The sequence below is a fragment of the Cricetulus griseus genome (genome assembly GCF_003668045.3).
Source record: "Cricetulus griseus strain 17A/GY chromosome 1 unlocalized genomic scaffold, alternate assembly CriGri-PICRH-1.0 chr1_0, whole genome shotgun sequence".
In the NCBI taxonomy this organism is placed as follows: domain Eukaryota; kingdom Metazoa; phylum Chordata; class Mammalia; order Rodentia; family Cricetidae; genus Cricetulus; species Cricetulus griseus.
In genome coordinates, this window is record NW_023276806.1 from 274,762,618 (window position 1) to 274,787,245 (window position 24,628).

A 24,628-nucleotide genomic window follows, 5' to 3' on the forward strand; every position below is an offset into this window, starting at 1 on the left:
CAATTAGCAAAGTGTTCTAGAATCCTATTTGACACCGAATGTTATATACAACATGTCACTTAAAGTTATAAGACCGTAATGTAGGAATGGGGGAGTGTGAAGAACATCTGACCGTTTGTTCTGAATTATGTTTCAGCCTCGGGAGTAAACAATCCAACAAACACAACCGAGATTAATCTTTAAGCAAGTACACAGCGCTTACTTTTGCCTTGTTCTGACTTCCGAGTTGTGAGGAACACAAGCTACTCACACTAATGTGTAAGTCCTGTAGCTCGGTGGTGGAGCAAATGTCTAACATGCGCATGGTTCCATCAAGTCCTAGCACCGAGTAGGGACGCACATGTCACAAAAGGACTTTACTTACTGTCGTACGACGAAATTTCTCTGCAAAGCGTCTTGATCTGTAACAGGTCAAGCTTTGTCCCCCACCGTTATCCTACCAGGAAACTAGGGATAATAATGCACCAATTTTCTTGGAAATGAACTTTAGCGTTTAAAACCACGTGCTACAGGATGCTACATGCTCACCGTAGTGGCCAGTTTGGTCACATGACGATGCTTGCACGGTTTCCCCTCGGCTCACATGTGGCGTCCCTAAAGATGCCTGATTGTTTTTCCTTCTTTGGAGAAAGCTGCTGCCAATTGCCGCAGAAAGAGTGAGAGAATGGGATCGCGTCTTCTCCAGCGTACCTTACACAGACGTCATTCTTCCTTGAAGAGAGCGAACTTCCTGCCCTTACCTCTCCTTTACGGTCAGGCGCTCACTAGGACAGCCCTGAGCCCGCTCGGGGTCCTTTCGCTCTGCGGGCGCCGGCGCGCGTCACTGTTCGGCGCCCAGTCGCCGGGCTTCTCCCGGCTCGGGTTAGAGCCGCGGCCTCGATGTCCTTACCTCGGTGTGTCCTGCTGTGGGCTCGGCTCCCGGCGGGGCTCGGGGCTGGGTCCCGGGCGGCCACCTGCTCTGCCCTTCGCGCCTCGGTGGGGTCTTTTCCCGGGGCTCCAGGACGCGTTCCCTGCCTGGCCGCCTCCTCCTCTGCCTCTGGCGGCTCCAAAGCCCCGAACACGTCCTTGTTCGTGCCGCTGACAGTGAAGCCTCAGGGTCCCAGCGCCGACGGCGACGTGGGCGCCGAGCTCACTCGGCCTCTGGACAAGAGTGAGTGTTGGAACCGCGCGGCGAAGCGGCGGGGTCTGAGGCTCGGGCCTGCAGAGTGCAGTGTGTGCTCCTTTCTGGCGCCCTCGGCACTCGGAGCCAATTCATTCTTAACTCCCTTCATGGGGACATTGATCCTTCCCGTCCCTCCTCTAAGTGGTTGAACTCTGTCTTTTGCATTGAGAGGGTTAAGAAAGAATTTTGTCCTTAAGTGGCGTGCCGCTTGTGCTCCTCGGATCCCCAGAGGGCGTGAAGGAATGACAGTGAGGACTTTCAGAATTCTTTGCCATTGATTGGATGTGGATGTTTTAACAATGTTAAGATGTCGTCTTGTTGCCAAGACGACGAGTCTCATCCCGATTTCTCAATAAATATACTCTCCCGTGAGGTAGACCGGCATGTAAGTACAAGATAAAAGTTGATAAAATGTGCCCTTGCCAAAAGTAGTAGACATCCCTACCGTCTCAGGTTCCAGAGATGGAGGGGGAAAAAAAAACAAAACAAAACCTTAGTATTACTGTGGCCGTGGATTTTATCCCGCCAACTAGGTTTGCGTGAGTTTGACAAGCGAGTGAATGTTTTCAATGGGACGGATTTTCAGATTAGGAGAGTGAAAGGTTTCCTCTAACCGAATGACATTCTTGGAGACTGAAGGAACACCACAGGTCTAGACATAAGTTGTCCAGGAAGGACAGCTGTCTTCAATAAGCAAAATTGATGCTTCCTACTATGTCTTTAAAATATAGATTTCATCTTGGGAATCTGAGGCAGAGGGATGGCAAGTTCAGTGCCATCCTGGGCTACAGAGTGAATTCCAAACCAGCTAGGGCAACTTAAAGAGATCCTATTTCAAAATTAAGGTTTTGGGGGCTGGGTGATGGTGGTGCATGTCTTTAATCCCAGCACTCTAGAGGCAGAGGCAGGTGGATCTCTGTGAGTTCGAGGCCAGCCTGGTCTACAGAGCAAGTGCCAGGACAGGCTACAAAGCTACAAAGAAACCCTGTCTTGAACCCCCCCCCAAAAAAATAGGGTTTTTGTTTGTTTGTTTGTTTTTAGATGAGCTTGAGGCTATAGCCCCGGGATATAACACTTGCCAAGCATGTGCAAAGCCCTATGATCATTTCCCAATAATGAAATCAACTAAGAACAAAATAGGACTCCTTTCCCCTTCCTCCCCCTCTACCTTTTCCCAAGTCAAAAGAAGCCCAGGCTGTTCTCAGACAGGTGATTGTCACTGATTATTGGCATGGGCCACCATGGCTGATACTACTGCTAGTCGTGAAGTTCACCTCTTCTTGGAAGTAATGGCTACTCTGGGAGCGTTGACCATCCTGTGGAGTTGGTTCTCTCTGTGTGTGTCTGTGGTGCAGTGGGGATGCTGTGTGGTTTTACTCTGTCATTTTCCTTGCACTCCATTGTGCATGTCAGTAGGTCACCCAGAGGGATCACCTCAAAGCTTCACATTCTTGCAGCCTTCCTGAGGCTGCTGCCTTTAGCGTCATGACTTCACATTCCTTTTGATTTTTGTAGGTGTGTCTAAATTGGGAAACAAATGTTAAACTTTCTATCTCTCTTTTAGATGAAGTAAAGAAAATCTTAGACAAGTTTTATAAGAGGCAAGAAATTCAAAAACTGAGTGCTGACTATGGACTTGATGGTAAGGAAAACAGCTTTTTAACATTTATTTTTAATTATTTTTTATCATTTTATATGTGTATTTTGACATTTTATATGTGTATATATAGCTATGCACCACTTTCATGCAGTGCCCATGGAACAGGGCACTGGATACCCTGGAATTGGAGTTAGAGATCGTTGTGAGCCACTGTGTGGGTACTGGGAATGGAGCCTTGTTTCCCTGGAAGAGCAGCCAGTGTTCTTAACCACTGAGCTAGCTATGTCTCCAGCTCTACCAGTAACATCTTTATAGAGTTGTTACATTTTACTTTGTACTTTGTTACGTGCAGTTATGGTACATCATTGTAGTCCGAAGAAAAGTCTCTCTCCTTGCCTTCTGGGACCCACAATCCCACCTTGCAAGCCAGACTGCACAGAGCAAGAGCTGCATGCTCAGCCTGCCTCAGTGTCCTGTTTAGTTTCACTTTTAACCCAGCTTGTAACAAACCAGCTGTACTACTTGCTGTGGTGTGTAGTGTATGTTTTGATACTGAGAGTCGAAATAAAGGCTGAGTCTTGTATGCTTTGATTTTGTGTTTTCCACAGCCCGTCTCTTCCACCAAGCTTTCATCAGCTTTAGAAATTACATCATGCAGTCTCATTCTCTGGATGTGGACATTCACATTGTCTTGAATGACATCTGCTTCAGTGCAGGCAAGTGCTTAGAGAATTCTTTAAAAAAATTATTTTGTGTGTGTGAGAAAGGGAGGAGGGAGCAAAGTTGAGGGGAAGGAGAGAAGAGAAAAGAGAAGCATGTGTGTATGCCATGGCACTCATTTGGTTGGAGATCAGAGGACAACTTTTAGGAGTCTGCGATCTTCTTCCATCATTCTTCCCAGGTTCCTGGGATTGTATGGCAGTACCTTTCCTTGCTGAGCTATCTCCTTGGCCATCTTAAAGGGTTTCTTAAAAATTATTTTTATTTTATGTGTATGGGCGTTATGCCTTGTGGTGCCTGCAGAGGCCAGAGGAAGGTATCAGATCCCCCAGAACTGGAGTTGGGGAAGGTTGTGAGCTATCATGTGGGTGCTGGGAATCGAACTTGGGTCCTCTGGAAGAGCAACCAGTACTCTTGCACCAGCCCACTGAGAGGAAGTTTTAAGTGTGTGTGTGTGTGTGTGTGTGTGTGTGTGTGTGTGTGTGTGTGTATACCTGTGTGTTCCTTTGAGTACTCATTCAGAGACTAGAGGAAGGCAATAGGGTCCAACCTATCACTGGCTGTCACTAAACCTAGAGCTGGACTGGTGGCTGGCAAACCCCAGCAATCCTACTGTCTCCCTGCCCCTTCCCCTTCTCCTTCCAAAGCTGGAGTTAGAGATGCGCTGGTAGCCTTGCCCAGCTTTTTAGGTGTGTGCTAGGGTCTGTACTCAGGCCCTCATGCTTGTACCGTGAACACTTGTGTGCACTGAGCCATCTCTTAAGCCCTGAGAATCTTAAGAATATTGGAGAGTGTGCTTTCTGTTACTTCTTATTCTTCATGTTTATTTCTCTATCAGAGCTTCCTTGTTTTAGAATAGGTCCTGGCAATGTACTCTTAAAAGAAGTCACTGCTGTCAGTAGAGGTCCTAATAGGTCACTGTGTCTTTACATCAAATCCCCTCAGTAAATCCTGCATAGACTGTCTTTGACCCATCATCCTCTGCTGTCCATCTGTTTCTGCCACTGCTTCTTTCTCCTCCATAAAGCTCTTGTCCTAAAGGAAGAGCAAATTACTGGCTATGATGGTCCTCTAGTCCTAGCCCTCTGAAGGCTGAGGTGAGATTTCTGAGTCCCAGGCCTGTCTGGGCTCTGTCTTAAAACAAAAACAAAGTAGGAACATTATTGTTTGATTTCCACGAGTGTCTTGGTGTCTTAATTATAATGTTAAATGCATTTAATGCTTAGACTTTTAGCTTGTGCCAGGCACTGAAGGAGAACCTGATACATAGCCAAATGGGACACACTCTACTTTCCTCTCAGGGCCACTAAGGTGTGAAGAAACTTGGTCTTTGAAATTAAACAAACAAAAAAGCCATTGAGCTGGGGTGGAAGTGTAGCTCAGGGTTTGATCATGGGCTTAGCATGTACAAAGCCCTGGGTTGAAGCTCCAATAGCCATCCTACAAAACATTTCAAAAAAGAAAAGTTCAAATCTCTCTAATTTATGCCCAGGCTCTTTGTGTGTGTGTGTGTGTGTGTGTGTGTGTGTGTGTGTGTGTGTGTGTGTGTTTGTTTTGTTTTCCCAGGCAGGGTTTCTCTGTGTAGCCCTGGCTGTCCTGGAACTCACTCTGTAGACCAGGCCGGCCTCAAACTCACAGAGATCCACCTGCCTCTGCCTCTCATGTGCTGGGATTAAAGGTGTGAGCCACCACCATCTGGCCATGCTCTTTATTTTTAGTTTAATTCCCCACTGCGTTAACCTTTGGATGTTTATACAAAAGTAGCTGACAGCTACTTTTGTTCTGCCAGAGATGTAAGTGAAGTTTGGAGAAGGAAGGAATAAAAAAATGGGGTCCCAAAGAAAGGTGAGGCCTCTTGCTCTAGGACTCACTCAAAAGAATTGCTTTCCACCAGGCACACCTTTAGTGCCAGCACTTGGGAGGCAGAGGCAGGAGGATCTCTGTGAGTTTGAGGCCAGCCTTGTCTACAGAGTGAGTGCCAGGACAGGTGCCAAAGCTATAGAGAGAAACCCTGTCTCAAAAGTCAAAAAAGATGATGAAAAGAAAGAAATGGTTTTCTTAGCAGTGGGGGGTCTGAATTGGGAGATGTGCAAGTTTGAGGTTGGGTTTTGAATATTCATGCAGAGCGATCCTGCTAATGTACTGTGCTATTTTACAGCTCACGTGGATGATTTATTTCCATTTTTCTTGAGACATGCCAAACAAATATTTCCTGTATTGGAATGCAAGGAAGATCTCCGTAAAATCAGTGACTTGAGGATACCACCCAACTGGTTAGTTCTTGTACTTACTGATACAGCGTTTCCTAATTTTGGGAAACTAATGTTGATGCTTTTGTTTTATAATGAAGTATAGAGTCTACATTTTGTTTTCCCTGAAAGCAAAACAGAATAAAATAACAAAGGCATTAATTCTGTCAGACATTTTATTGGTGTGTCCCTTTCATCGTGATAGAACTTGGGTTAAGGTTCTCTTAGGAACAATTTCAGATAAAGTTTCTTTTGCAAAATTGTTGTAAGTTATAGTCCTGATGTCTTAGCCCACTGCCTGAATGTTAATAGTTTTTTTCCCCACAGCTGGAGCTACAACATCTCTTAGCACTGTGATGCCTTTGAGTCACTCCACTCAAATCCTGTGGGCTGCTCCCTAGACCCTGCCAGTTCTCACCCTACAAGTTCTAGTCCAGCCCTTGACCAAAGACACTCCTCCACTTCCACCCACACACGGTAGCTTCAGGGCTCCCACCCTTCGTCTTTTCTGGCCTCTGACATTCTGCCATCAAATTCCAGATGCTTCAATTCAGATTGGAGATTTTGCTCAGTTGCTAGGTCGTTTGTCTAGCAGGGACAAAGCTCAGGCTTGATTCCCAGCACTGTATAAGGCCAGGTGTGGTGGTACATGCTTGTAATCTCAGCATTTGGGAGCTAGAGGCAGAGAGTTAAGAATTCAAAGTTGCTGGTCACAGTGATGTACACCTTTAGTTCCAACACTCAGGAAACAGAGGAAGGAGTATCTCTTGAGTTTGAGGCCAGCCTGGCCTACATAGAAAGTTCCAGGATAGCCAGGGCTACATAGACATACCCAGTCCCCAAAATAGTAAGGAGAAAAAAGAAAAAACAAAAAATCAGTCATTCTTGGCTATATAGCAAGTTGAAGGCCAAACTAGGCTACATGAAACCTTGTCTTTTTTGTTTTGTTTTGTTTTGTTTTGTTTTGTTTTTCAAGACAGGGTTTCTCTGTGTAATTTTGGAGCCTGTCCTGAAATTCACTTTGTAGACCAGGGTGGTCTCAAACTCACAGAAATCTGCCTGCCTCTGCCTCTGCCTCCTGACCGCTGGCATTAAAGGTGTGTGCTACCACCGGTGGCTGAAACCCTGTCTTAAAAAAAGAAAAAGAAAAAAAAAAACCAGCTACTTGAGCAGCTCTAAGTCTGATTTCCTGCTTGTTCAGGGCAACTGTTGTCCTTTGCTTGAGTTCCATCTGTGTCCTGCTGGGGTGTAATGAGATCATCTCTAGTGCCTCCTCCTGTCAAGTGTCTAGTCCTCACTGCCTGTTGTCTCTGTCCTAAAGAATTGCTGCTGCAATATTTTGCCCAGTTTTGTATTTGCATATGGTGGTAGGGTACATCTCATCAGTCAGTGCATGTGGCAGAAACAGAGGCTCAGTCATTATAGTTATAAATACTGAAGTTACAAGGCCTGGGGCTATTTGGTGTCTTTTTTTTTTTTTTTTTTTCAAGACAGGGTTTTTCTGTTGCTTTGGAGGCTGTCCTGGAACTAGCGCTTGTAGACCAGGCTGGTCTCAAACTCACAGAGATCCACCTGCCTCTGCCTCTCGAGTTCTGAGATTAAAGACATGTGCCACCACTGCCCAACACGTCTTGTTTTTTTTGATGGGGTTGTACATCCCTTCATTGAGTTTTCAAAGACTGTCTGCTAGAATAGATTATGAGGTTAACAGAATTAAGCTCTTTACTTCCTCATGTTTTAGGTACCCAGAAGCCAGAGCCATACGACGGAAGATAGTATTCCACTCAGGCCCCACCAACAGTGGGAAGACTTACCATGCAATCCAGAGATACTTGTCAGCCAAATCTGGAGTGTACTGTGGCCCTTTGAAACTGCTGGCACACGAGATCTTTGAGAAGAGTAATGCTGCTGTTAGTGAATTATCAACTATTTACTCATTACCTTGATAATTTTCCTTTGTGAGGATGAGGGTGGAGACAGGAAAAAAGTACATTGTAATTCACTGGTGACAGAAAAGGCCTGGTTAGCATACTGAGAAGCCGTCAGTGGTAAGAGGTGATGGTGCCCCCACAGCTGTGGGAAGAAGAGATGCTGGACTTGACATGCCGCTAGTGTGCTGTATCCTTAGTTCTGAGAAATGTGAGAAAAGGAAGGCCTGTGATCCCAGCACTTGTAGCATGGAGGCAGGAAGCAAGCCTGGGCTACATAGGGAGTCCCTGTCTCGAAAACCAAGAGACCATCAAAGAACACTTAGTACAGAGAAGGAGAGTAAATATTACTGGGTATTTTGTGTAGAGAGAATTGTAGTAAATGATGAGGACCTCATTGTCAAACTCAGGTCCTTCATTTCCTTTTTTTTTTTTTTAAACATTTATTTACTTTGTCAAGAAAGAAACCATCAGTCAGTTGAGACTCCCTCTGAAGTGCTCCGTGGCTTCTCTCAGTGCTTCCCAGGATGTTTGCTTCCAATGTTTTGGATTAGACTTTGATGCTGTGAGCTGAACCTACTGATCAGCACAAGAACTATGGTTTCAAAACAGACTAAAGTCTTTTGGTCTGAGCATTATCTCACTAAATGGAGCACTTTTCTTTGACATGTGCTATAAGCATGACATGATGTTATCCAGTTTGGTTTAGATAATTTATATTCTGCATTTTAAAAAAAATTACTTTTTTTGGTATGCATAGTCCTTTTTTTTTTTTTTTTTTTTTTTTTTTGGTTTTTCGAGACAGGGTTTCTCTGTGGCTTTGGAGGCTGTCCTGGAACTAGCTCTTATAGACCAGGCTGGTCTCGAACTCACAGAGATCTGCCTGCCCCAGCCTCCCGAGGACTGGGATTAAAGGCGTGCACCACCAATGCCCGGCAGTATGCATAATACTTTATCCATACATTTTAGATGTTTGTTTTCAGATCTGGTTGGTATTTTTTTTTTTCATTAAACAAATGAATATTTATCTGAAAGGATGTTTTGTTGGGCTGAAGAAATAAATGGCCTCACTGTTTAAGAGTGCTTGCTGCCCTTGCAGAGGACCAATGTAGGGTAGCTCACAAGCTGCTTGTGCTTGCTGCCCTTGCAGAGGACCAATGTAGGGTAGCTCACAAGCTGCCTGGAACTCCAGCTCCAAGGGGTCCAACACTTTCCCACCTCTACAGGTATCATGCACATATGCTTATGAAAACATAAAATATCTTAAATATTTTTCTGTGTCAGTTCTCAAGTAGTAATCTCCCTGGTCCTTCCTAGGATCCCATCTAAGTCCTCACACGATGTGGCCATTTTTCTAGTTTACATTAATTTCAGAATTTCTCATTCTGGCTCTGGCTTTTGGAGCCTTTTTATGTTTCAAATACCGTAGGTTACTTGTTCTACTACAGCAGAAGGAAACAAACAAAAAACAGAGCCAGAATTATTAGCTGGGGGCCTTGGTACATGTCTATCTATAATCCAGTACTTGGAAGTTGGAGGCAGGAGTTTGATCAGGAGTTCAAATCATAGTTGGTTACATAGTGAGTTTGAGGCCAGCCTGGGCTACATGAGACTATCTCAGGAAACAGAGGAACCACTATCATTTCTCTGCTGAGAGTTCTTCTGATTGGACGTTTCTCCAAATTTATCTAAGTTGTACAACAAAGTGGCTGTGTGTGTGTGTAAGTAAAAGCATTAGGAATATTCCATTCAGCTATTTGAATAAGTTTGATAGTAATGGAATGAATCCTTTTAAATACCCTTGGCTGCTTTTTGTTACCATTTTCAAGTCAGAGATAAATCTGGATTTTTTTTTTTTTTTTTTTTCTCATTCCAGGGTGTACCCTGTGACTTGGTGACAGGTGAAGAGCGGCAAACAGTTGAGGCTGAGGGGAAACAAGCCACCCATGTCTCTTGTACTGTGGAGATGTGCAGTGTTACAACTCCTTGTACGTATATGCTGTTTGGAAAACTAGGATTTAGAGGTTTTCAGTGTAGGGCTTTATGATGAAAAAGTTAAAAATCCAGAAGAAAATAGTATACTAAATACTTTGTGCTTGCTTCTGAATGCTTGTCCTTTGTTTTGGATGGAATTTAATCCCAGCACTTAGGCAGACACAGATGGGTCTCTGAATTCCAGGACAGCCTGGTCTGCATAATGAGTTCCAGTCAGCCAGGGCTACATAGTGAAACCTTATCTTTAAAAAAAAAAAAAAAAGTCAAACATAGTCTGGTTGTATTATATATATTTGAGGTTTGTCCATTACATAATTAAAGAATATTGTATGATATTCTTTTAGACAAAGAGTCCTCGTTTTCTCTATTAAGGAATATTTAGGTTGTTTAAATTTTGCCGTGGGTCCAGAATGTGGTTGGGTGATAGAGCTCTTGCAAGTGCAAGGCCCTGGGTTCCATCCTGAGTGCTGAAAAAAGTCTGTATTATATATAGTGCATTAATGAACTTCTGGCTTCATTTTTAAGACACTAAAGTGTAAGCAAACAAAGAAAACAAATATATGTAATTTTTTTTCTTTTTTTGAGACAGGTTTTCTCTGTGTAACAGCCCTGGGTGACCTGGAATTGCTTTGTAGACGAGGCTGGCCTCAAACTCACAGAGATTCACCTACCTCTGCCTCCCAAGTGCTGGGAGTAAAGGCATGTGTTGCCACCACCACCACCACCAGGCATATGTAATATTTTAATCCCATCTGTCCTCAAACAGTGACTGTTAATTGAGCAGTGGTACAGATTTTCTCTGCTTTGTGCTAGTATTCAGATTTTGTTGTGTGCCCCAGCAGGGTATGCACTCTGGTGAATGTGAAGCACAGTGAGAGTCATAGGGTTTTTACTAACAACTTGCTTTTTTATTTAAAATCAACCCTCCAATGAAATAGTTTTGCATTTTTCTGTGTGTTATAAAAGTCATACATTATAACAATGCAAATAACACACACAAATCATAGGTTCTCTGCTTCCTGCTTTTTAGCCTGTTTGTATGTCTTGATGAGATGAGTAATTTTTAATCTAGTTTCAACATAAATTAGCTTTTTATGATGGTCTCAATGCCTCGATATTTTGGGGAGGAAATGAAAGTGTGATTTACAGAAACATTGAAGCATGGCTAGAAGTATTTGGGCACAAGGAAAGAAGCCTGTGCTGCTTTTGCTCTCCATGATGATGGGCTTAAAACCATCAAGCATAGCAGAGCCCATGGGGCCTCAGGAGTCCCTCCATCCATGGCACTTGCTGCTCTGGAGAACTGTCTCTCAGGGAAAGTTTCTTGAGTCACTGAAACGCTCTCTACTCCTCAATCCTGGAAGCAGAGGTGCCTGTTTTTTCCTTTGCCACTGTGTGGATATGGAGGTTTGTGTGTTTGGGTTTTTTTGTTTTGTTTTGTTTTGTTTTGTTTTTTGAGACTATGTAACCTTGGCTGACTTGGAACTTGCTGTATGGACCTGGCTCCTCTTAACCTCATAGAAGTCTGCCTGTATTTGCCTCTCTACTGCTGGATGGAAGACATGTGCTACCATGTTGCGCTAAGATTTTGTGTGTGTGTGTGTGTGTGTGTGTGTGTGTGTGTGTGTGTGTGTGTGTGTGTGCCCTTAGAGTACAGAAGAGGGTGTCAGATCCAGGTCCCCTGGAAACAACCTCTGTTACCCATCTAGCTGTCTCCAGTCCAATGTGGTCATTCCTATTAGCCGGAGTTAGCAGGTGTGTCTGAGGTGGTAGAGAATGGGACAGATGGAGACAGTGGAGGAGAGTGGCAGAGTGGCTCAGAGTGTGGTGTTGAGAGCTGGGTGGCTTGAATTTGAATATTATCTCTAGACATACTATCTAACTTCTGTGGGCCTCCACTTACTTTCCTGTCAAATGGAGATAGCCTTGTAGGTTTCTTAGGAGGAGCAAACCACTTAGAACAAGCCTGCTAGAAAAAATGCAAGCAGTAAGCCAGGGTGATGACACTGGTGAGGGGGACTGGTGTTGGAATTTAAGTGGCTTTATTGCTCATGGCGACTCTTTTATTTTAAGATGAAGTGGCTGTGATCGATGAAATTCAGATGATTAGAGACTTGGGCAGAGGATGGGCCTGGACCAGAGCGCTGCTAGGTGAGTGTTCTTACTGCTTCAGCCACCTGCTGTCTCTCTTTTTGAGAAAAGTTAATCAGAAAATCATGGGTATATGCTTTTATATTATTTAAATATTATTCTAAGAATGAAAAAAATTCCTGGTTTTGTGAGTTATAAAATTAATGCAACCAAATAACTAAAGTAGAAATGCTAGAATCTCTGAGAATATAGCCCGATGGCTGAGCACTCTCCTAGCACTCTCCTCATGGGAGGCCCCTGAGTTTAGTCCTTAGCACCAAAATCAGTTGAAGTTTGAGGTTGAGGACGTAGTTCATTTGTGGAGTGCCTGCCATCAGGCCATGCATGAAGCCCTGGGTCTGATTCCCAGAATTACATAAACTGGGTATGATAGAACATTCCTGTTAGCCCAGCACTTGGGAGGAGGACCATCAGGAGTTGAGGGGATCATTGTGGACTACACAGAAAGTTCAGGGCCAGCCTGGGCTACCTTAAAGAAAAGGAAAGAAAGTTTGTCTTGCCATATTTACAGTCACTGTTAATGTTTTGATACTGTTCATATCAGTTTTTTTTTTTTTTTTAAAGACTTAGAACTTTGTGTTTGCTTCTTTCTGGTTCTGTTGTTTCATATTCTGTAGATGAATATATCTGGGTATTGTCCACTGAAAAGCAGTACTGAAACTTGTTTCATGGCACTGAACATTTTTCTTATCACCAGCAGTGCTGTAGCAGGATTATTGATAGATGTAGCTTTTTACTTTTGAGTTGTTTTTGTTTTATAGGATGGGGGTCCTAGAAGTGGAATTCTTTAGACCAGGCTGGCCTAGAACTCACAGAGAACTGCTGCCTCTGCCTGCTGAGTGCTGGGATTAAAGGTGTGGGCTACCACCGCCTAACTTGCCTGATTTTGTTGTTGTTCTGTTTTTTTTTTTTTTTTGAAACAGAGTTTCCCTGTGTAGCCCTGGCTATCCTGGAACTTACTTTGTAGACCAGGTTAGCCTCAATTTCACAGAGATCTACCACCACGCCTGGTGTGTTTCCTGATTTTTTAAGTGAATTTTCTTCTTTTTTTTCAGACAGGGTCTCACTCTGTAGCCCAGGCTGACTTTGAACTTCAGGTCATCCTGCCCCAGCCTGTGAAATGTTAGGGTTATAGGCTAGTCCCACCACACTCGGCTTGGAATGAGTTTTGACCTAGCATGTTGTAGGACAGGTATTTTCATATTGAAAACAAACAGTGCACCCTGAGTTTGCCTGTTAGACGGTAGGTGAAAGTGGGTCTGCTCAGGCCTAAAGAACCCAGAGCTGTTTTGCTCGCTAGTTCCCATACCACCCCTTGAAGCACCTCAGCCTCCATGGTGTTCTGACTTGAAGAACACAGCCCTAGGACTAACACCCATCATTAAACATCAGAGTGCCAGCCTCCTGTTCTGGCTTGGCCTCTCCCTATAGTGCTGTTGGCCTTGTTTGGAGCAATCTAAAGCCTGTACATTTATAAAACTGCCCTCTGTCTTTGCCCATTCAAAGAAGGCTTGGGTCTGAGAGTCTGAAAACATTGGACAGAGTTAGAATGCCATTAGGAGTAAAACAGCAGTGTAAACCCCTGTGTGTGTTTACAGGACTCTGTGCTGAAGAAGTCCATTTGTGTGGAGAATCTGCTGCTATTGACCTGGTCACTGAGCTTCTGTACACAACTGGTGAGGAAGTAGAGGTAAGAGACTGTGGGAGGCTTTCTTAAGGGCCGTGCCACAGATCCTAGGGTACCTGTCTACTGGCTCCTTATAAGCTCGAGGCTCGAAGAATCAGAACTTACCTATGTATCGAGTACACAGTGAGCAAGTACCACAATGTATGTGAAGTTAGCATAAGAAGACTCTATTTTTATGCATTCTAAGGTATTTTTTAAAGAAGAATCAAAAACAGAGCATAGCAAAAAGGAAATCTGTTTTCTTATAGCTGACTGGCTCATAAATATGGTTAAATTCATATGAAGTTCTGGTGGAGAAGCCTTGACCCTCTGTGTCTTCTAAGAGTATGGGAGATTCTTTGTCTTCACAAAATAACTTACTTGTTTTGAGGATGAGGCTGTTTTGTTGTTTGTTTTTGCTTTTGAGATATGGTCTCACTGTATACCACAGGCTGGCCTTAAATTCATTGCAATCTCCTGCCTTAGCCTCCGATTGCTGGGTTTATAGGCATTTACTATCACATACAGATTTCAATATCATAAAAATCTTGGGAGGATTGAACCGTATGTATTTGTTTACTAACTTGTGGTGCTGGGAATCAGATTAAGGGCTTTATGAATACCCTGCTATGGAGCTTCATTCACACTCATGGATTTAAGTCTCTTTAAAGCTAAGTAAGTCAGACTATTGAATTTGAGACTCAGCCTAAGCATGTAGTGTTCTCAGTCCTCTGTATCACACATTGGGGCCTTTGTTGTTTATGTAATTGCCAGATCTAGTTTGTGTCCATTTTGCAGATATAGAGTAGGAAGAAATTGATTTCCTTTAAAAACTACCCAGAATTCAGAATTCCTTAATAAGATAGTGAAGCTGAATCTGTTACTTTTCTCGTGGCTGTGACAAACAGACGAAGTAGTTGAAGGAAGGGAAGAGGGCTGTAATGTGAGTTCTAATAGGTCTTAATAAAACCCCAGAGTTACATAGGGGATAAAAGCTGAAAGATCAGAGAGATGAAGGAGCAAGTCACAGCCACACCTTACTTCTCCAACTTCCCAGGCAAAAAGAGTTCCCGTTTCTTCTGCCTACAGTCCTTTCTCTGCCAGCCATCTCACTTCCTGTTTCTCTGTTAGCTAGTGGCAAGCTCACGCTCTGATCTTCAGACACGCTTTATTTGTACAGACAAGATCTCACCACAAAGGGCTTCTTTTGGCTCACAGTTTCAGGGTCAGAAGCAGAGAGCCGCTGACACAGGTGCTCAGCCAGCTTTCCTTTTTATTCTCTCTGAACCCCAGCCATGGGACAGTGTTACTCACATTTGAGGTGGGTCTTTAGGTAAACACTCTCATAAGGCACACCTAAAGATGTGATGAAGGAGTTTGTTTTGATTTTGTGTTTTTAAAGGGTTTCCATGGTGATTCTAAATCTAATCTATCTGACAGTGCTGATTAGCTTTTACAGAAATGTGGAAGTGCTTCCAGTTGACCTGTAACAATCTCATGCTGTCCTTTGAGGGAGGTAGAGTAGAACGCAGTGGGAGAAATCCTGGACTTTGCTACATTGGGCCCTGTCTGCAGCAAATCACAGAAGGCTGAAAAGATCTGATCTCATGTTTTATTGGACTGGTTTACTCAGTCATAAAATGGAAATATCAGTCCATAATGTTTCTGAAGCTGCCATACTTTCCTGAAAAAGTTCTTTAAGGAAATTGACACAATAACATTAATTTAGCAATGCCAAGGATTGAGGGTAGCACAGCATCCAAATGACTGATTAAATGTGCTTAACCAGCCTTTAGTTCAGTTGCCTGTCTTGCAAACTTTTCCTTGATCTGGTACCAACCTGAGTGTGTTACTTTTGCATGTATGTCTTTATTGCAGGTTCACAAATACGAAAGGCTTACCCCCATTTCCGTGCTGGATCATGCACTAGAGTCTTTAGATAATCTTCGGCCTGGGGACTGCATCGTCTGCTTTAGCAAGAATGATATTTATTCTGTGAGCCGACAGATTGAGATTCGGGGACTGGAATCTGCTGTTATATATGGCAGCCTCCCACCTGGTAATAATTGGCCTCCATTTAGACTGCTGTGAAATAGCTTACATTTGTCATTTAGGTTGAGATATGTTTAGAAAGCATAGTAAGGAAAAAAATGGAATTAACGTGAACTATTCCTTCTAGGGACCAAACTTGCTCAAGCAAGAAAGTTTAATGACCCCAGTGATCCGTGCAAAATCCTGGTAGCTACAGATGCAATTGGCATGGGACTTAATTTGTAAGTAATTGTTTCTGATGAACAATGGGATATCGATGGAATCGATAATATAGATTTGAGCTTTATATTGTTATACTTGTTCGGAAAATAAAAGAGAATGTCATAGGACTCTGAGTTTTGGAGTGCTCCCCTGCTAGGGCAAATCAGCTGTTCCCTTGCTTTATTTTTAGGTTTCTTAGTCATACAGAACCCAAGAGCCTCCAGTGTGAGGCACTCATTATCTCTATGTAGTGAACGTGGCCAGACTGTTACAACTCAGAAGAGTAAGAGTTCTTGGCAGCTCCTTGTACTGTATGTGCGTTTGGGACAGTCTTGCTAGGTTGCCCAGGCTTGTCCTGCCTTGAGTTTAGTATGTAGATCCCACTGACCTTGAGCTCTTAGCCACCACTCAGTTTGTCTTTTTAGTTTGTTTTGATTTTGTGTTTTTAAAGGGTTTTTGTCTGCATGTTATATACATGTACCACATGTGTGCAGTCCTGAAGGGGTCAGAACTTGTGGAAGTGGAGCTACAGCTCACCGTGAACTACCATGTAGGTCCTGGAAATAGAACCCAAGTCCTCTGCAAGAGCAGCAGGTGCTCCCTTCAGTTGGTATCACTACATTGCCCCGACCAGCCTCAAACTCCTGGGTTTCAGACAGTCTCTGCCTGAGCTCCTCAGGTCCTGGGACTTGAGGGGTGTGCCGCTGTTCTTAGCACAGTTAACCTGTGACATAGTATGAGAGCACTTTATTTGGTGGCATTTTCTTAGCTCAATAAGTGGGTATCATACAATTTGCCTTCTCAAAGGGTGATTTTAAGTAAATAATACACAGTCATTCAGACATCTTGCTTGAGAGGTAGCCATGGTAGTGCATGTCTGTACCCCTAGCAACTGATAGGCCTGAGCAGGAAGATCACAAATTCAAGAGGGCACATACTAGTTGTGAGCAATTGAGACCCTGGTTTTGTTTTGTTTTGTTTGTTTTGTTTTTTGTTTCTTGTTGTTGTTTTTGTTTCTTGGCTTTTCAAGACAGGGTTTTTGTGTACCAATCCTGGCTGTCCTGGAACTCGATTTGTAGACCAGGCTGGCTTCAATATCAGAGATCCTGCCTCTGCTTCCAGAGTGCTGGGATTAAACGTACCACCTCCGCCAGGCTGAGCCCTGCCTTAAAAAACAAAAGATGAAGAAAAAGAATTTGAAACAAACCTCTCTCTCTCTCTCCTTTAATTAGCCAGGCTGTCCTAGGAGTCATTGTGTAGCCCACTCTGCCCTCAACACACAATAATCTTTCTGTCTCAGCTTCCTGAGTGCAAGAATTATAGGTGTGTGTGCCACAGTACCTCAGCTTTTCTCATTAAGAAAAAAAAAAAAAAAAAAGCCAGGTGTGGTGGCACATACCTTTAATTCCAACATTTGGAGGGTACAAGCAAGTGGATCTCTGTGAGTTCTAAGCCAGCCTGCTCTGCATAGTTCCTAGAAGCCAAGGACTATGTAGAGAGACAAAAAATAAATTAATTTGATGTGTATGGTTATTTGCCTAATGTATTTCTACAAAACACTTGTGTGCATGGTACAATTGGAGATTGTCATATCCCACAGGATTCAAGTTGCAGATGATTGTGAGCCACCATGTGGGTGCTGGGAGTAGAACTCTAGGGTCTTCTGGAGGAGCAACCATTACTCTTAACTGCTGAGCCATCTATCCAGCCCCATTTTGACTTAAAATGAGAGTTGGACTGAGCACACCTGTGATGACCCAAGTAACAGGGCTGTGTATAGTCTGTGGGGTCACTTTTATTTCTATTTCAGGAGCATAAGGAGAATTATTTTTTACTCCCTTATAAAGCCCAGCATCAATGAAAAGGGAGAGAAGGAACTAGAGCCAATCACCACCTCCCAAGCTCTGCAGATTGCCGGCAGAGCCGGCAGGTTCAGCTCACACTTCAAAGAGGGAGAGGTCACAACAATGTACCGAGAGGACTTGGCTTTACTGAAGGAGATTTTGAATAGAGCTGTGGATCCTATACAGGTAAGGCTTAACATGTCACTGCTCCTGCTGCATGTAGGACAGTTGCTCCTTCCCTAGTCTTTTGCCTCAAATTCGTGGAAACAGAAGGGCAGCTTGAGCTGGGGAAACCACTTCAAGAAAGCTCTCCTTGGGGCTAGAGGGATGGCTCAGGAGTTGAGAGTGCATACTGCTTTTGCAGAACACCTGAGATCGGTTCCCATGACCCATGCGTGGCAGCTCATAACTGCCTGTAACTCTAGCTTCAGGGATCTTACACACACACACACACACACACACACACACACACACACACACCATCACCATCCCATCAACACAATTTAAAAGTAAATAAACTTTTCTCTGGTGTTTTAGAGAGGCATTGATACCTCTTAGACAGAGAATTGTGTACAAGTGAAAGATGCAGATTCAACAGGTTTAGATGGCCTGATTGTCCTTGCTTAGGTGTACATAGAGTCCTGTCATAAAGTGGAGAACTAACTGAAGCTTGACAGAAGAAAATTAGCACAGAGTTATATTGTTGCAAGTAAGTAAGGACTGAGTTCAGTATATGGTTATTGGATCATATTTTAAAGCAAGCTAACTTAATAATACAGGGGACTGACTGTATGTGAGGTCACGGGGATGGAGGCTGGTCACATGACTTCTGTTTTGGGTGTGATGGGCTCCTGGATGGCTCCTGTGAACCTTATTTCTGGACAGTATGACCTTTAGATTCCTTCTTCTCCCACCGTTCTTATCCTCATACTCAGCTGCTGGCATTGCTTAACACTGCAGTGCGTGTGGAACCAGCTGATCTCCAGTGCAGATGTTTTCTTATGCTCTGCCACCCATATTGAAGTGACTTGGGTTTCCTTGTCCATTTTTATTCAATAGAGAGAACTGAAGTTTGGAAAATGTTTCATCCTTGAAGGGCTTTTTGTTATTCTGTCAAATATATATTCTGGTACTCTGACTAAACATAGCAGAAGGCTGCCTAATCTGCCCTTTCCATTAAATAATCCTATCAGCTTTTCTAATTGCAGTAAATAGTTTACATGGTCATGTCTTTTTCTCTATATTACTGGAATTCTTGGCATGGGACTCATTTGGTAAGAACCTAACCTAATTTAGGGCATTGTTTGAGAAGAAGAAAATCCCATTCAAAAATGGAGGAGAAAACTCAGCTTATAGTTATCTTATTTCTACAGGCAGCCGGTCTTCACCCAACCGCTGAGCAGATTGAAATGTTTGCTTACCATCTCCCTGAGACAACGCTGTCCAATCTCATCGTAGGTGGAAGCTCTTTTAATTTTTTTTTTCTAAAATTGTTGACATGCCATGTCAGTATCGGCTCACTGCATGTGCAGGAGTGGATGGTTTGTCTTTGTGCAGATGCTATCCATGAAATTTATATTGCTGGTGAAAACTTCCAAAGTCTGGGAGTGCTGGGTGTGTAAGTGTACACTTATAAGCCCAGTGCTCAGGATATTGAGGCTGGAGGCCCTAGAGTTGGAAGCTGGGGGACGGGGGAGATTGAGCCTCTGTCTCAAAAAGAAATAGAGGTTGGTTCTGGGCAGTGGTGGCACATACCTTTAATCCCAGCAGTCGGGAGTCAGAAGCAGTTGGATCTCTACGAGTTTGAGGCCAGACTGGTCTACAAAGAGAGTTCCAGGACAGCCAGAGCTGTGACACAGAGAAACCCTGTCTTGAAAAACCAAAAGAAAAGAAAAGAAATGCAGGTTAGGAAGATGGGAGAAATGCCTTAGCTTTAGAGAGCAGTGAGGCACACCTCTCCTGAGGTCTGCTAGGGATTAAAGAGGTTATCGTTTGTGGACTGAATGCTTAATTCATACCCAGTGGGATATTCACATCCAGGCAGTCCAGTAATTTCGTATGTGTATTTTCCCTCAGGATATTTTTGTAGACTTTGCACAAGTTGATGGGCAGTATTTTGTCTGCAACATGGATGATTTTAAGTTCTCTGCAGAGTTGATCCAGCATATTCCACTAAGTCTACGGGTGAGGTATGTGTTCTGCACTGCCCCCATCAACAAGAAACAGCCTTTTGTCTGCTCATCACTGTTACAGGTATGTCTTTAGCTCTGTGCTGTTTAGAGTTGTTCCAGGTTAATCCATTTTTCCTCCAAACATTGCTTTGTCCACTAAAAGAAAGCACTTGGGAGAGTACCCTAAATATAGGAAACTCTGCAGAAATTTAAACGTAAAATGACTTGGTAATTTCTAAAGGATAACCTTGCTTTGTATTTGGGCCTGGATGGTAGCCCCTCTGAAAAAGCTGAAAAACAAAGGTAAGTAAGTGCATGGAGGAACTAGAGTTTGGTGGTGGTAGTGGTATTCATTTCCTTAACTGGAAGGGCTGTGCCTCTTTCCTTCCTTCCTTTTTTTTTTTTTTTTTTTGTTTGTTTTTGTTTTTTTGTTTTGTTTTTGACTTTTGGAGACAGAGTTTCTCTGGAGCCTGTCTTGGAACTCACTCTTTAGACCAGGCTAGCTTCAAATTCACAGAGATCTTCCTGCCTCTGCCTCCCGAGTGCTGAGATCAAAGGCATGCGCCACCACTGCGAAGCACCTCTTTCCTTCTTATCCATTTGCTCTGGGCTGTGGTATGACTTGTGAACCGCACAGGATTCTAGGAGAAAGGGCAGCAGCATTGAACATATGGACCCTTAAGTGCCTGCTGCCATCCTGAGTGCTTACCTCATGCTACTAAACCCAGGGTTCTTCTCTGGACTTCTTGCCATCTTCACCATAGGCCTTAGCATTCTGTTTACCAGCTCTATTTCAATCCAATTTATTTCTGAATTTACCTTTTACACAAATATTTGTTATGCCAAATTAGCTCATTATTGAAAGATTAAAACTGTCCGCCATCCCCAGTCTCAGGCCTCTAGAAGACTTGCTGTTACAGTTTATTTCACATGGTATCGACCTGTATGCATGTACCTGTAGGAATTCCAGTTCTGTTTTGTGGGTGTTTTCCCATAAATGTTATAATGAATTATTCTGTGGCTTGCTTTTTCCTTTGCCCTTAACAGTGTACCTTACAGGTCTCTGTTAGGCATTTTCCTGGAAGAATGTCATTGGTGGGAGAGCCAGGATAAGGGGGAGGTTGTGGGGCAGTCTTTAGCTACTGCATGCTCACGTGACTGGAGCTACTTCCTGTGGCCTTGATCCGGTTTACACCAGTCATCAGACAGTAATGCCAACAGATCAGGAGCCTCTGCCAGGGAGGAAGAACCCTGGAAGAGTGCAAGTCAGCATTGCTTAGGCCTTCTGTTGGAAGCTGTGAAATCTAGAGGCTTTTCCTAGTGTGGTACCTCATCCATACTGAGCTATTAGGAGTTCAGTCTACTGATGGCCTAGAGTGCAACTTAGGATGGTGGTTTTGAAAAATCAGTTCTCTTACCATGTGGATTCTGGTGACTGAACTCAGGCTACTAGGTTTGTCAGCAAGTGCCCTTACCCACGGAGTCAGTCTTGCTGGCCCATTTTAATTTTAAACATTTTAAGCTGAACATGGTGGCATACTCCCATAACCCCAGTGCCTAGGTGGAGACAAGAGAATCAAGAATTCAAAGCCTCTCTTGGCTAGATAGCAATATGAGGCCAGCCTGACCTGAAAAAGACCTTGTCCGAACTAAATAAACCCTTTAAAGTATTAAATGTTTTCTTAAAATGTAGGAAAGTATTAAGCAGGAAGGAAACCAGCTTGTCTTTTGAAACAGCCACAGTTAACAGTTTGCATCTCCTTTTCTTTCTAACTAGAATTAAGAGGATTCTAGTTATGTTACCAAACTGTGTTCTTTCCTCTCAGTTTGCCAGGCAGTACAGCAGGAATGAGCCCCTGACCTTTGCATGGTTACGCCGGTACATCAAGTGGCCATTGCTTCCACCTAAGAATATTAAAGACCTCATGGATCTTGAAGCTGTCCATGATGTCTTTGATCTCTACCTGTGGCTGAGGTACCAACCCTTTTCTTCTCTATGCTCTCAGTTTTCTAACTCACTTGTCAGTAAGTTTCTGCTCTTTCACCACCACTTGGTGGGTGCTCTCTATTATTGATTATGTGTAATGTTTGGCTGCATGTACACCTACAGGCCAGAAGAGGTCATCAGATCTCATTACAGGTGATTGTGAGCCACCATATGGTTGCTGAGAATTGAATTCAGGACCTTTGGAAGAGCAGGCAGTGCTCTTAACCGCTGAACCATCTTTCCAGTCCCATCTATTATGTTTTTCTATGAAGGTGCTTGAGTTTGGTTTATGCTCTTTCCTGAAAAGACTTCAAGAGTATGTATAATAGCCTAATGAGGATGTTGACTGGACCCTTGCTAATGAAAGAGTGGTATCCTTTGGGAACTGTTTAGAAGTAAAGAACCTCAGCTCCATCTAGACTTAAATTCTTGTTTAAAAAAAATTATTGATGTGGGGCTAGATGGGAAATGCACATGCCAGGGTGCCTTTTGTTTGAGGCCAACTTTGTGGCATGGATTCTCTACTTCCATGTTTTTATGTGGCCCTGTGACTCTTAACTGAGGTCACCAGGTTTGGAGAGCTGCTCTCAGCAGCCCAGATCATGCATTAATACACAAGCCTGTTAACTTGTGTGTTAATGTTGAGAAGCTTTGCTCTAGAATGTGGGTAGATTGTTACAGTTGGCTCTAATGCTCTTTGTTCTTTTCCCAGCTACCGGTTCATAGATATGTTCCCAGACTCCAACCTTGTTCGAGGTCTTCAGAAAGAACTGGATGCCATTATCCAAGATGGTGTGCACAACATCACCAAACTGATTAAAATTTCTGAGTCACGCAAGCTTTTGAATCTGGAGAGTTTACCATTAGGCAACCAGTCACATTTGTCAGGAACCTTAAAGAGTGGAGCAAAAAGGACACGTGGCACCAAAAGTGCAGGGGGTAAAGCTGCAGAGCCACTCAGCCCCAGTGCCAAGGAACTGCCCCTTGCTTCCAGGCTGGTGCAGCAAGGACTCCTCACTGCAGACATGCTGAAGCAGCTCCAGAAAGAGTGGCTGACACAGCAGCCAGAGCTTGGCAGAGAAAAAGCAGGGACAAGAAGAAAGAAGAAGGACCCCAGCTCTGACTAGGTTTTTTAATTCTGCAAATAAAAATTGATTTTAAATCCTTCAGCACATGGCCTTCACTGCCTGTGATAGGATTGTGGCCATCTTGAACTTTTTTTTCCCCCACAGGAAAGTAAATTCCTAAGCTGTCTAAACTACTTATTTCAGTCTTTAAAATAGTATCTTCAGGGCTGTACCTAAGTGTTCATAATGACCTTTTGTAGAGTAGCTGCGAGACACTGCTGCTTCAGAAATCCTGCTCTCGAGACATCACATCAGTTTGGGGGATTGTTAGGCCTGTTATTGAGGATGTCGTGTCATGGATGGAATTCCACACATGCTGCTGTCTATTACGCTCACTACCAGAGAATGTTCTAGAAGCTGGAGGTACACACTAGCAAGATGGAGTACAGCTCAGCAGGGCAAGGACATTTGTGTCTCTAGTGTGCTGCTATAGCCGCAGTGTGTGGGCTAGCATGGAAACAGTCTGACTGTAGAATGAGTGCACACACACGTAGAGGTAAATGATGGGGAAAGTCAGCTCCAGGAAGGAAGGTGCTGTCAAATCTCCAGTGTTTAAAGGCCAGTCTGTTGCATAGCGGTCTCCATCTGCCCTGGCTAAGAATGTAGCTAGAAATTTAAAGGCATTACCTCAGTTCTTGGACAGACATGGTTCTGCCTTTTTCAGCACGCCGCCTATGAAGGAGTGGGCACTTGTGCTCAGAGCTGCTTAGGTGCCAGTTGGCTGTTTAGTCCCAGCCTGCGCACCACAAGTATTTCCTCAACAAGACTGAAGGTTTGGGTCATTCTGCCCGGGGAATAGAACTCTCAGGTCATTCTGAGAATTAAGCCAGTTTCCTGAGCATGTGTTGATGGAAGCTGACTCCAGAGCAGAGGCTCAGAGTGGAGGAACACCCAGATATGCTGTGGTACTCACACATCTCTGTTTTTCTTCAGGGTTCTGAGTCGGGGTGACATTTGCCTTCATGGCAGTTGTCCTCTCAGACCTCTGTCTTCATGGGAGTAAAGGCTGAGAAGTACTGTTCTTTCCTTGTAGGTAAAGAAGTGAAGTGCCACAGGTATCCTGTGTTCCACAGCTCTGGTTTCTAGAGTTAACTTTCCTCTGTGACTTAGAATAATTCTTGTCTATGTGGTCTCACAAAATTCCCATGAACTGAAGCAGACAGCGGTGCTTTTACAAAGGGCAAGTTAAATCTCCCAAAGCCTCTGGTGGGCTGTGGAGGGCAGGACTCTAAGGAAAAGCTGCTTGAATGCTTAGCTAAAGAAGGCTCTTGAACAGTTGAGTTTGCTCTTGCCCTAACCTTTTCCATGTACTTTAGCAGAAGAGACTGGAGATGTCATCAAGGAGCACCAACAGGGAAACTGATTGGAGTGGTGCGGGGCTCATTTCCTCAGAGAGCTTTAATTGTCACCAGGAGAGCAGCTTGGTTGTGTTACTGTTTGGCTGTCACCATTTTTGTGGACTTAGTTAATTCCCACGTGTGCATTTCACTTTAATCATGAGTGCGTCCTATCTAAACCATAGCTGTTTTCATTCTCCCCAGCAGTCCTCTAATGCGCTTTGAGGTACCTGGCTGAGAGCCCTTTTCGAAATTATTGTTCATTCCTATGTGCAGCAGCATGAGCTGTGGCCTGAGGCTCTGTCACTCCAGATCTGGGGGCTTAAAGAAAGGTGGTTATTAATTGTCTGGCTGCCATCAATAGCCAGTGATTTAGTACTTTGCATATTATATCTGTGGGTGAGTCCATATCTACAGGACGATACTACGTCTTTCAAA

The 24,628-nt window shown here is 43.7% G+C and overlaps 1 protein-coding gene across 2 annotated transcripts; it reads left to right on the top strand.

The window, feature by feature from the left end:
• Positions 1 to 820: 820 nt before the first annotated feature.
• On the top strand, positions 821 to 22,895 carry Supv3l1 (Suv3 like RNA helicase). 2 transcript variants are annotated; one of them, XM_027388253.2, is made up of 15 exons: positions 822 to 1,150; positions 2,727 to 2,804; positions 3,371 to 3,478; positions 5,641 to 5,755; positions 7,473 to 7,641; positions 9,536 to 9,647; positions 11,728 to 11,805; positions 13,404 to 13,495; positions 15,350 to 15,530; positions 15,651 to 15,744; positions 17,535 to 17,754; positions 18,942 to 19,022; positions 19,645 to 19,821; positions 21,566 to 21,714; positions 22,439 to 22,895. In XM_027388253.2, the coding sequence occupies exons 1-15, from the start codon at positions 880 to 882 to the stop codon at positions 22,851 to 22,853; spliced, it is 2,340 nt and encodes a 779-aa protein (XP_027244054.1). In that variant the 5' UTR covers positions 822 to 879; the 3' UTR covers positions 22,854 to 22,895. The 2 variants fall into 2 exon arrangements, with proteins under 2 accessions (XP_027244055.1, XP_027244054.1); XM_027388254.2 differs by lacking the exon at positions 21,566 to 21,714 and having other exon boundaries at positions 821 to 1,150; positions 22,439 to 22,684.
• Positions 22,896 to 24,628: the final 1,733 nt, after the last annotated feature.